Genomic DNA, 13240 nt, shown 5'->3' on the forward strand with positions numbered 1-13240 from the left:
GCCCCACCCCCATGCTTCCACAATTTTTCTTATTTCCTGGCTCTTGAACCTTTTAAGATATTTTCCTATCATACCTGAGACCTGAGCTTATTTCCTTCAGTAACTTGACCTACCGACTCCATTCCAGGTAGACGGGGTGCCTTCTGGCCCTTGGGACTCAACACTCTCATTTCTGTTTCATGTGTTCCATGTCTTTCCTCTCCCTCCCCCACACCACCCAGTCTGCACAGCGTTCTCTTTCAGAGCTCCTCGTGTATACAAATCCTTGCACACACACTTGCACTACTGTGCAAGGGCCAATCAGTTACAAAGAAATACTCAGGATAGCCCCAAAGTCCTTCATTCCAGAAACATGGCCAATCTTTGGTCACTCCATCCAGTAGTTGGCTATGGACAAGGCCTATGAGACCATCAGCAAGCACCTTTTTAATAAAACATGACCAATCACATACTGTTTTTTGAATGTGAATGCCAACTTTAAAACTGAGCTTCGTAGTGTGTCCTGGCATCTGCAAATCAAATGACACACGTTCAACAGTGACATTTAAATTCTGAAGGAAAAGGGAATATTTCACTTTTCAGCAGTGCAGTACCATACCCTCCAAACATGTTGGCCTTTTAAAAATGTAAACAGTATTCCAACTTAATAGAAACAATGATTCACATTTATTTATATGTGTAATGGCTGCACTCTGAGACCAAGTGTAAATGATAAATCCAGGAAGCCGCAATAAGCAAACTAAACTTCTCCATTTATCCACCCATTAGCTAGGGTTACGGTTCTGAGTTCCGTGTGAACATTCAGAGATCATTCTTGATGCGGAAACAGCATGACAATCCATGGACTTTGAGGATAAGGCCACAGTGGTTCTCAACACTAACCCTATATTTTACATAATGAAGAATGGGGGACTTGAGGATTTCTTGGTTTCTATAAATTGAGGGCAGGAGTGCCATTCTGCCTTACACAGATCTTGGAGATTAAGCCATTTCTACTAGAGCCATACCTGTTATTTTGTACAAAAGATGTATGGAACCAAAAGAAAAATGGACAGTTGTCATATTTAGGAAGATCCTAAAATTAAAAAAAAAAAAAAGTTAACTTTCGTAGTAAAAATGATACTAAAAACTAATTCCAAAGAGATTAAAATTTCTCCTTTTTCCTCCTTTCTATATATGTTGAACAATTAGAGCCCTTAGACACACAGCACTTAACCTCTATAACCCTCCGCTCACGACACAAAGGAGACTTTAAGAAATGGCTTTTTCTTGCCATTCCTATCAAAATTTAAGGAAAGGTGTTTTTTTTTCTATATAAATTAGACAATAGTCCTCCAACCTAGTTTACATCATGCTGACCGGAGACCAATGCCACTTTATGTCCAAAGACCTCATCCATTTCTACAAGCAGCAGTTACACTGATAGTTGACTGTCAGTATTAATGACAAGAATACCCACACATGAGAGAGTTTTCATCTCATGGCCCTTGAAAATCACAAAATTAAGCAACACTGCTCAGGCCAGTACTACTTGTAGTGGAGCTCCTGCTTCAGACCACTGACTGAGCGAGTGTTCAGACCGGCTTCAGGGATCAAAGGGGAGCCATCTGGTATGGGAACCACCGAGGTCACTTGCTTCCACACACATACCATTTCACTATTGAACAGATTCTCCCATAACATGGAGCAAGCAGGGGATGGAGGGGGGCACAAACTTTAACTTGATCAATACTGTTAGTTGTTGGGAGTTTTCAGCTCAGGTCACGATCCCAGGGTCTGGGGATCCAGCCCCACATCTGGCTCTCTGCTCTCTGCTTGGCAGGGAGCCTGCTTCTCTCTCTCTCTCTGCATGCCTTTCTGCCTACTTGTGATCTCTGTCAAATAAATAAAATCTTTAAAAAACAAAATCAATAGTCTCCCATTTCAAAATAACTTTCTAGTGACTAAACTGGGAAATCTTTTTTTTTTTATTATTAACTAAAGATTATTATTCCAGAGAAACTTCTTCCCTATCTAAAAATTCGTTCCTGAGTCTGGAAGTTCTCTAGAATTCTAGTTCTCTAGTACTTGAAGGAGGACTGAGTTAGTGGGAATAGTAGAAATAGCCGCTGAGGACTATGGGTCTTGCTTGTGGGGGACAAGAGCTCTCTTGCAGACTCTGCAGGGAAAAGGATATCGGGTGTCAGCAATACAAACACAGCTCTGTCAGAGCCACGCCACTTATTTAGGCTTCGGTCTCCATGAGGGAGTTCCTTGGGACGGTGGGCTGCTGCAAGCTGTGGATACCGCGGTGCATGGAGATGGTGCGACCTCTCTGTGAACTGGCTAAGGGAGGACTCACTATGGTAGAGTGGACAGCTGAGGCAGAAGGAGCATTTCGGGAATTACAAACAGCCTTACTGACTGCCCCAACATTGGCCATCCCAGATGTTACCAAGCCCTTCCACTTGTATGTGCCAACGGAGGCACAGGAGAGGGACTAAGACTAACCCTGGTTGGCCTTCTGTGCTTGAAACATGTTTCTTCTTTCCTAGGCTTTACCTTCCACGAAATGAAATCGATAATCCCCATGAAAAAAAAAAAACATGGAAAATCTACCGTGAGGAGTTTGCAGTCGAGCTGTATTTTGATGAAGTGAGATACTAGAATCCTGTTCTCCACCATCCCTGCCACACATTTAGGTCTCCTAACCGTCCTTCCTTGCATGTATACTTACAGTACATTTACATACACATTTTTGACACCTTAAGTATATACATTATAAAAGGTTAGTGGTCCTTTTTCTTTCCTGAAGGATGTATGCCAGAGTTGAGAGAACTACTGTTCCTGGGGACTGTGTGCCAAAGTTAAGAGTTCAAAATAACATTTAAAATGATTCCTCACAATATTGCATGAGGTTTATTATGTATTTTTGGGTAAGTAGTCCCTGCTACTTAGTCATTTCTAAGCTATTTAACAAACCTCCGATTGGCAAAGTACGAGGCTTGAGCCCATAGGAACGTTCCCATAAACAGTCCCTGCTGAGCTTGTGATACAAGGTTCAATTACACAGGCAGTCCTTGGAGGACAAGAGAATCTGGGTAAACATAAGCAGACATTACAGCAGATTCTTTCTCTTTGTAACATCACCGTGAAGTCAAAGTAAATGTCTGCCTATTAAAGTACAGCCCCTGACACAGACTCTGCTCCCAGCCAACTTCACTTAAATGTAGGGAACTCTGTGAAGATCATCTTTTCACTATAAACACTGGTTAGTCCAGTGTCCACAGGGAATCCTATGCTCTACGTTGCTGTATGTTGTTTTATTCTAAGTACCTTAACGTCATTATGTATATGCTTATATATTTATATATTATATAAATAAAATATCCTTATTTATGAACATGCCTGGATGCAGGTGCTCTTTTTCCCTCCAAATAGCCCTCAAAGGGTCTCAGCTACCAGTGCAACAGCCCATGTAAAGGCTCTTTAGGAAAAGCTCTGACTACATTACTTGCTGTAATTCGTGTTACAGAAACACATGTTGCCGCTAAACAGTTTGTACTGTTCCCTTGAACATGCACGCAGCCATAAGCCAGAGGGGCAGACCAGGTGGCAGACTTATGGACAGGGGGCAGGGGTGGGGGGTAGATACTTAGCTGGCACTAAGGAGAAAACCCCAATTTTCAAGACTTGCTTTTTGAAAGAAGATTACAGTTAGGGTTCCTCTTCCCTAACCCTCCAAGATGCATCCAAATTCCTGGCCATTGAGTTGCTACACTCTTATGCTTTTGCTCACATAAGGACAATTTACAGGCTTGCCTCCTTACATCCTGACATAAATACTTCCTTGAACAACTCGAGAATCTTACATCATGGTACATCAGAATGATACTGTTTTGTTTTGTTTTGTTTTCAAATAGATCGGACTACCCTGGAATAGAATTATCCAAAACATAATAGGAAATATAGCTATTTTTAAAAAATAGAACAGTTTCCTGCTACATCAACCCCATCCACACAACCAGGCAGAAGAAGAATGCTGCTGGTGGGCCAACTTGCACAGCTGCAGTATACAGAAAGAGCAGCTGCTCACTGCCCCGACCCTCTGGCTTCTGGCACGTGGGCTAGAGTTAGCACAGAGCCTCTGCAGAGAACAAAAAGCTTCAGGAAACCAGAGGTTTCACTCGAGGGGGACACTGTGCCAACAAGGACAGACACACACGGGACAGATGTTAGCAGAGTCAGCCTGCTTAAGAACACTGGTTTCTGAGAGAGCCCTAGCTGGTCTTGGAGCAGCACAGTGTGACGAGGCTTGCCTAAGTGGGGACAAGAAGGGACCCTCTTCCACCAGGTGACCTGGAGTTTTGTGGTGGTGGTTAGTGCATTCGTATGGCATAGCTAAATAAAATTACTTGGCTTGTTTCATTGCTTTGTAAAGTCACCCCCTATATACAGTCCTGAAAATCCACGGACTGCCAGTACCAAATGTAAAAGGCTCCAACCCAATAAGAAACATGGCAGTTAGCGATCCTGAGATAAATGTAAACAAAGGGGTCACCCCAAACATCACTCACTGTGGAGGACAAGCCCTCGGTTCTGTCCAGTTCCATCTGAAAGAGAACCTTGCCCACGAGCACTCTCCTTCAGTCACCAGACAGGGAACAAGGGCTTCTCTTGGCTTTGGCACTCTGCTCCCGGGAAGGGTTTCTGGTCGGTGGAGGCAGTGAGTGAGTGAGTGGGCCAAAGTGCATCAGCAGGCCAAAAAAGGTCCAAAGAAATAATCTGCAATCCTACCCAGGCCAGGACCCAGAGACGGAAGAAGCAGGCCTGCTGGCGGTCAGGGGCCTTCACAAAACACAGCAGCAGGGCCCCCTCCCCTCAGCACCTCCCTCAACCTAAGGCCCAGCAGAGGGGGAGTTCTTTGGGAGAGAAGGGGAGCTGGCACAGGTGAGGGGCGTGCTGCTCTCACCACACCTCACAATGTGTCAGGGGTCAAGATGATCCCACCTAGGAAGTGAATGGCACTATTTTAACAGTACAACATCTTGGGAAAGTCCAAGAGGCTTACTCCTAACTTAAATCGTGAACATGGAAGCCACACCAGTTTGCGGATATGTTCTCCTCTACAAAATCTACACAGATATTTCAGTTGTCAAGCACCACAGAAAAACTGAACTTCAGCCACATAGCACACAGTGCATGTACTAAGGTTCTAAATGAGAGCCTACATCTAGAGTAAGGAATCACTCATAGTCATCTTCATGAAACATGGTTACCTCAGAGTTTTTCTGGTGAGATCTGAGAATTAAACATGGAACCAAATGACGCCTTACTAACATGTAACCATGCAAGCTGCACGGACACATACAGGTTTACGAAAAGTCCTGAACGAACTATATTTAGCCTTTCAGATCCTGTGCAAAGCCGGCGGCTCACCCTAAATGTCCCACCAAATCCAAGAGCAGCAACTGAGTTCAATTTCAGTACGATTATGGGCAGAAATTAATAGGATAAAATGGAGGCCCTTTTCACAAAGTTTAAGATTTAGAGTATAAGGGAAGACCAAAAAAATAGAACTCCTATGAAACCAAACTAATTCCCCATTGGTCTTGTACTCCATGAAACCCTGAGAGGAACTGTCATGGTCACGTGCCTAGACTTGGACCTCGTTTCGCCAGGACACTTCAGTAGGCTTCGAACTGGCTCATCATCAGCTTCCTGCTGTATTCGTAGGCCAAAAAGAGCGCCCCATTGGCAGGGAACGCTCGGATCATTGTGGGTTTCAGTCCAGAATATAAGGCCGTTATTCCTAGAAGACAAGAAGTGATCAAAGACTGAGATGCCCCTTCTCAGAGAGACCCTGTGAAGCCGCAGAGCCCAGGGCTGGACACCGACAGATCCAGACAACACACTGAATGCCGACAAGGGACGGAAGGCTTCTGTCCAGGTGTCCCTGGACGAACGGGAAGGATGGAGGCTCACGGCAACGAGGCCAGGCATCCAGTGTTCCAGCAAATCTTGGCGACGCTCAGGTACCACACACGAGTCCCGGACTCACTCCTGGTACATGGACCAGGCAGCACGAGGCCTCACCTGGGCAGAGAGAAGCAGCCCCAGAACACAGGAGGGCAGCAGCCTCACAGATTCATTCGGGAGGACAAGGATCACAAGACACTGGGCCAAAAGCACAGTCCTGTGTCCACAGCTGGCACTGCCCAGACTGTTATGAAGATCCAAGTGGATGAGGGAGGCATAAGGGCTCTGCACAACTTTGAGGCTTTATGCAACTCTGGAGTATGAACTGAACCGTTTCCACACCCTGTGACCGCTCTCTCGGAAAATCAAGCCCGAGAAGTTCACATCCTGAGGTGAAAGATGTAGAGCGGATGCTGAAAGGACAGGTCTCTACTCACCAGAGGCACGATCCGGGCATTATACAAACATCTCCTAGAAAATCTTGATACTCCTACGTTAACTCTCAAAATTCAGAGCCAATCACCTTCAGGAAGTCTGAGCATTATGGACTTGCAGCATGTTCTTTTAAGTCCTTTAGTGGTTCTGTTAGAGATCCTTTTCTGATACTATCTATACTCTATGGAACAAGGGGTGCTGAATTCCAAGCATTTGTCCCCTTAGGCACAATCTGGAGTTTTAAAGTTCCCTCCGGGCTATTTAGAACAAAGAATCCTGGCCCAGAAGTGAGGAACAAGGACAGCAAACATTCTTGAGGATGGAAGCAAGCGAAGGCAGGGGCGCTAGAAGAAGGACAGGGGGCAGGGGAAGAGAGCAACCACACACACGTGATCGACCTCCACGAGGGTTACAGCGAAATGACCGGTCTAGACATACCCACTCCATTTCTGCAATGAGCAGACTCACCTTCATTTTTCACAATGCTTATAAAGGTTCCGATAAATCCTGCCTGTTTTCCAGACACGGAAAGAACTTGAATTCTGGATTTGACGCAATCCATTGGGTATACAGCAAGCCAGAGGCAGATCCCACCAACTCCACCGCTTAACATCAAAGGGACAGGGCCTGGAGGAGGAAAGCAGCCAACAGCATTTTTGTCTCAAGGACAGCATTTCCAGAGGTCAAGGTGGTAGTGGGTGCAGGTAGATGCAAATAAAAATGCTGATACTTCGGGCACCTGTGGTTCAGTCAGTAAGGCATCTGCCTTCAGCTCAGGTCCTGATCTCAGGGATAGAGCCCCCTTTGGGCTCTCTGCTCAGAGGACACAAGGTTCCATGTGGCACTCTGGGTCTGCCCCTCATCACAGGACCAGATCAGTGCTGGTCACTGTGGCGCTGTGGCCCTGCTGGCCTGCCCTCCGAAGGACTGGCCCACACAGAACCAGCAGGCCCCCAGCAACATGGCAACCCGCCCCCCACCCCATGGGAATGAGAACAGTGGCCACTGAAACACGGGTCACGTTTTTTCCAACACTCTCAGTCTGCAGTATTTCATTATGTTAATGCCCCACAGCCCTGATTCTTCCTTTACCATGAAAGACAAAGTTGTCTTATTAAACACGACAGTTAAGCCTGGGAGCGTGCCTAACCCCAGAATAAGCCAAAAACACTGAAGTGATGTGTTTGAGAATTAACAAGTAATCATTCATGCAAGCCAAACATTGACATGATTGCGTCAAGCAGGTACACAGGACAAGCTAGAAAGAATGACACTTTTCAGTCCTCTGGAAACACACTCAAGATTTGTTACCAAGTTTTATGCTTATTGCAAAATGCTTTACAGGTGATTTCCAACAGGAAAGTAATTTCTATATTCTCCCCTAAAATGTTACTCCAGTAAAGAAGTCTGGGATGCACAGCTTCACCCTCGTAGCAAGGACATGAGTTCACCCAGAGGAAGGTGCCAAGGTCCTTTCCAAACCTCCAGAAACCTCCGTGCCTAGCAGACCCCCACAGCCTCTGCAATAAGCAGGCCAGTGTGGGGCCCGGCCCGGCCCAGCCCAGCCAAATGCTTACCTAGCTCATCCTTCCATCTTCCTGATGCAAAAAACGACCTGCTCAGCTCTCAGCCACCAAAGAAGAGGAAATAGCCAGGCACCTCTCGGAGTAAGGTGCTGGAGAGGCCGTGGTAGAAGCCCAAGGGGCAGTCCTTCCTGAGGACGCTCTTCCCCATGGACCAGACTGTGCTGCAGGGAGACAGGGAGCTGTGCTTAGGGCAGGGGAAATGGGGGGCTGGGGATGAGGCTGGCACTTCCACCCCTGTGGCAGGCTTGGCTAAACCCTGGGCAGGCAGGGAATGGCTGATTCTAGAAACTCAGGGGCCCAAATTCTGAAAATGAGGCTTCTGCAGGTAGGAAATCTCAGAGAAGCACAGATCCTATTACTTTAGGACAACTGTTCTCACCTGAACTATCCAACAGCTAGGAAATATCATTAAAGTGTGTATTGATAGAGACTTGTGTTCGGTCACAAGAGCCCTGCTGGCACCCGGGACTGGGCAGGAAGAGTGAGCTGCTCACAGGATGACTGGCTCCCTGACTCTCACCTATTAAGCCAGCAGCCTGCATCACCTAACCACCAGGACACCACACCCCCGTGAGGCAACCCTCTCCCCAGCTACGGAGATCCCCTCCCAAGCTTTCCCCAAACCGTGAGCAAAAGCCTTACAGACCGAGCACAAGCAACTGTCCGGGGTTCTTTTAAACCGTCACACAAACGGACATCAGACAGGAAGAGAAAATCAAGGGACGCCTCCAATCTCAGCCCCAACCTTCTGGTCCCCGGTGACCTGGCATCGGGGCCATGGGTAGACGGAGGGCAGGCCCAAGCCTGTCTGCTTCCAGAAGAGTTGGTGGGGAGCGAGGCTTTCTTCCAGGAGGGAGACCCTGCTTGTGTTCCAGACTTGCTTCTCATTTCAGAGAATCGGGTATGAGGCCATTACCCAGTGACATGCAACTCTGCTGGTGCTCAGGTTCTAGCGAATGGAAACTGTCCAACATGGTTCACACGTACCCAGCGGACTGTCAAGACCAAAGCTTCAGGTGGCTTCTGCAGTCTTTCAGCCAGCCTGCAGATCCAGGCTTCATTTCCCTCGGGCACCCTTCATCAATTTGCTGACCAGCAGCCAGAACGGCCAGGTTTGTGGGAACAAAGATGGCATCGATCGGTGTGGAAGCCCTTCAGCCTAAGAGTCGGGGGCCTGAGTATGAGCACGCTGTTCTAGTGCAACATCAAAGTCAAAGCACACCTGCAGTGGACTCTGAGTCCTTTCCCCTACCTGGGCGCCCAGTGAGGCACGTGGGGCCCCAGGCTGCACCTGCAGGAGAGGTGTTAGACCCAGAACAGAAACCACAGCGGACACAGGATGGGATTTGGTAAGAATCGGCTGCTTATCTCCCATTCAACAAACATGTAACTGAACCCTCCTGCTCTTAGGACCCCATGTGGACAAAGGTCAAAAGAGAACTGAACTCGAGGAGGCATTCAAGCCAAGGACATGCAAATATTTACGGTATCATTGCTGAAATTCATCGTAGGCTCTTCCAAGCAGGGCTTTCCTTTCATTGCCTCTACTGACCAGGTCTTCCTCTAGACCTGAATCCTAACACAGTCCAGATCCCCGACTCTGGTCTTACGGCAAGAGTACTGGACGGGGACTCGGTCTTGTGCTCAGTTATGAGCTCAAGTAATAGGGTCCTAAGCCAGTATCTGCAAATGGGAGTCCCCACCTTTAAACAGAACAGTAGGGGCTCTGCTGCTCTCACAGATCATGAGGAGGGATGAACAAAACAGAACAGGTGTGGGTGCTCCAGCTCCATCAACTCTAAGGTGGCCATTCCCTGCCAGGTAATAAGCAAACACTGTTCGTTCTGTGGGATGAAGACGCAGCTCCCTCCTGCCTCACCAGGACGGGAGAGGAGGGTACGGGGTGAGACCACATGAAACAGAATGGCTTCTTGGCTGGAGGACTTCCTCCAGGACCTCATGTGGCTGCTTCCTACCTCCATCTTCTCCATAAGGCATCCTCCTCTGGGAATGTCGCAGGGGACCTAAATGTCCCATCTTGTCCCAGAGAAAGTGTCCCCCTCTAGCAGGAAGAGTGACAGTCGCTACAGTGTTCTTTCTGTCAGTCTCTAGCATGAGATCCCACACTCTCCTGGTTTCTCTCCTGCTTATTTCTTTACTTCCTCCTCCTCTTCATGACCCCTTCTGTGTGGAAGGTCCTGGAATCCATGTGCAGCCCTCTATAGATGCTATCTCCCTGGGTCATTCCACCCAGTCCCAAGCTATTAAAAAACACGTTCCATCCATGAAGACAAAACTCCTGCGAACAAAAGGGCACGTCTTTGAGATCACTAGGCGTCTCCAGAGAACACTTCTGCACAAAAGGGGCCTACAGTCGGGTGGACCGGAGTTGCAAATGGGTTTCCAGTTCCTACCGAAACAACCCATACAGCTATCTGCCCAACCATGAACCTGATACAATTTTCAATGACTTAAAATAAATCAACGTTCAAAAAAGGAAGGGCTACACATGCCAGTGGTTCCTGAATCCTCTATGGTCTCTGTGTAAATAAATATGCAAGGGAGGACGCAGCACAAGCCGAAGTCTGATGTTTGGGCTGACTTGGCCAAAGAGTCAGTCCATCCGCATCTTCACAGATGCTTCCAGCTCCTCCTAAAATTCCAAGTTGCTCTCCAGCCTGTCTGGCTCAGGCAGCTTCTTCCAGTCCTCTGCACTCTGATGAAGGGGAACCCAAAGCTCGGCTCACAAGTTGCACCTGTGGCTCCCGTCCAGCCCTGGTGCCCACAAGAGAAGCAGTACCACCAGGGCATCTGAAAAGCATCTTCCTGAAGAACACCAGCACGTAAGGGCACCTCCTTATTCACGGTGCATTACTGACCAGCATTCTGCAAGTTTTACATGACAACTTCACAATCAGAAACAATGTGGTTATTTTAAAAAAGGAAACACTCTTCCCATAAGGTATCATACAAATTTTGACTGGGCAACAACGTTTTCTTTATAAACAAAGGAAGAAATTGTTAGTACCCACAAATCACCTCAGCCTGGCCTGCTTCTCCAATCCAACCACCTTCCGCACCACCTGTTGGCAGAAGCCGTAGCACATGAAGAGGACCGAGTTCTCAGCAATGTTGGCGATCAGCGCTGGGTTGGTCCCCTTGTAGAAGCCACGGAAGCCCACCTGGGAGCAGGTCTTCAGGCAGCAGTCGGTGAGGCCCCGGTACAGGTCAGGGAACGTCTGCATCTTCACTTTCAAGGTGTCAAAGAGGTGCCCCGTCAGGCACCTGGATAGTTCAGGTCCTGATCCCACGGTTGGGTCGAACCCCTCATTGGGCTGCTGCTCAGTGGGGAGACAGCTTCTCCCTCTCCCTCTGTCTGCTGATCCCCCTGCTTATGCTCAGTAAATAGATAAAATCTAAAGGAAAAATAAAGTAAAAGAAAAAAATTTGAAGAAACTAATTACTAGTAATGACATTGAATCAGTAATCAAAAAACAAAACAAAAACCTCCCAACAAACGAAATTGGACTAGATGGATTCACAAGTGAATTCTATCAAACACAAAGGAGAGTTAATCCCTATCTTTCAAACACCATTCCAAAAAAAATAGTAAACTTCCAAATTCATTCTAGGAGGCCAGCACTACCCTGACCTCAAAAGTGAAGATAGTAGAAAAAAAATTACAAGCTAACTTGTCTGATGAACACAGCTGCAAAAATTCCCCTCAATAAAATAACAGCGAATGGCATTCAACAATACAGGAAAAAAAATCCTTCAGCAAGATCAAGCAGGCTTTATTCCAAGGATGCAAGGGTGGTTTCAATATTCTGAAATTGATCAGTGGAATGCACCAATTAGCAAGAGGACAAAAGCCATATGATCATTTCAAATACAGAGAAGCATCTGACAAAGTACACCATGAAATGGATGGATTTCAGCAGAGTAGGTTTAGAGGGAACACAACTCAGCATAATAAACCCACAGCTAACATCATACTCAATGGTGAAAAGCTGACAGTTCTCCCTCTATGATTAGAGACAAGACAGAGATGTCCATATTCACCACTTATTTAACATGGTACTAGAAGTCCTAGCCACAGGAATCACACGAGAAATACAAGGCATTCATGCTGCTGCCCCTCAGAACAATTTGTTACTTAAACTGTAACCCCTGGAGGATTTTACTAGTTACCAAGCACATTTAGATATGGCCTTAAGAAATACATATACTGACAACAGGTCTTTGGGGAGAAGGACGATATACGACCATGAAGCTGGGCAGCTGGGATGCCCGGCTCGCTCAGGGTGGAAGGCCGCCCCTTCACCAAAGCCGGGCAGCTGGAAACGCCCGGCCCGCCCAGGGCTGAATGCCGCCTGCTTCAGGGAAGCCTAGTATCCGGGAACGCCCAGTCAGCTCAGGGTGGCACGAAAACGCCTGCTTCCCTTATCCCTTGTCGCTCCTTTCTCTTCCCAGAAGCGCCCGTTGTTAGTTAGAGGAGTCCTATGAATGTGCTTGGTTAACTATAAACTTTACCCTCCTTCTTGCTTGTCTGCAAGACAAGATTAACGTTTGACCTTCATCAATCCTATTGGCTATTGTTTTCTATCCAATAAAAGTGAGACTGTGGAGTTGCTCGGGGCAGCAGTCCTTTTCCACTGCTGTCCCCTGCTCCCAATCTTTTGCAGTGACTTGTTTGTGCCTAATTCTTCTCTTGTCGCCAACTGGAAGCGGCACATTCAAATTGGTGAGGAAGAAGTTATGCTGTCACTATCTGCACAGGACATGATAGTACATACAGAAAACCTTAGGGGCACCAGGTGGCTCAGCTGGTTAAGCATCCAACTCTTGATATCAGCTCAGGTCTTACGCTCATGGTCATGAATTCAAGCACCTCATTGTGCACCACAGTGAACATGAAGTCTACTTTAAATAAAACTTCACAAAAAAGAACTTCACAAAAAGAAGACTTCACAAACAACAACAACAAAAACAAAAACTATTAGAGCTGATAAATGAAGAGGGTGCCTGGGTGCCTCAGTCATTAAGCATCTGACTTCGGCTCAGGTCATGACCCCAGGGTCCTGGGATCCAGCCCCATATCAGGCTCTCTGCTCAGCAGGGAAGCCTGCTTCTTCCCCTCCCATTCCCCCTGCTGTGTTACCTCTCTTGCCACGTGTCTCTCTCTGTCAAATAAATAAATACTGATAAATGAAGTAATTTGGAGGATACAAAATATACAGAAATCTGCTGCATTCTTTTAC

General features: G+C 47.0%; 1 protein-coding gene across 7 annotated transcripts in view; it reads right to left on the reverse strand.

The window, feature by feature from the left end:
• Positions 1-337: 337 nt before the first annotated feature.
• LOC309857443 (mitochondrial ornithine transporter 1-like) overlaps positions 338-13240 on the reverse strand; it is a 30574-nt gene continuing 17671 nt past the window's right edge. For 2 of the 7 annotated variants that reach the window (XM_082750146.1, XM_082750148.1), the window contains exons 3-8: positions 11019-11395; positions 7971-8140; positions 6862-7020; positions 5636-5791; positions 1008-1075; positions 342-509 (exon numbers count right to left, since the gene is read on the reverse strand). In XM_082750146.1, the coding sequence (XP_082606272.1) occupies positions 8020-8140; positions 11019-11224 (327 nt within the window). In that variant the 5' untranslated portion in view covers positions 11225-11395 and the 3' untranslated portion in view covers positions 342-509; positions 1008-1075; positions 5636-5791; positions 6862-7020; positions 7971-8019. Of the gene's footprint in view, positions 510-1007; positions 1076-1756; positions 1875-4556; positions 5792-6861; positions 7021-7970; positions 8141-8625; positions 9217-9319; positions 10279-11018; positions 11396-13240 lie in introns of those variants that run through there. The other 5 variants (XM_082750147.1, XM_082750149.1, XR_014307717.1 and 2 more) reach the window with 4 other exon arrangements.

The sequence above is a fragment of the Mustela nivalis genome (assembly GCF_964662115.1).
Source record: "Mustela nivalis genome assembly, contig: HAP1_SCAFFOLD_712, whole genome shotgun sequence".
Classification (NCBI taxonomy): domain Eukaryota; kingdom Metazoa; phylum Chordata; class Mammalia; order Carnivora; family Mustelidae; genus Mustela; species Mustela nivalis.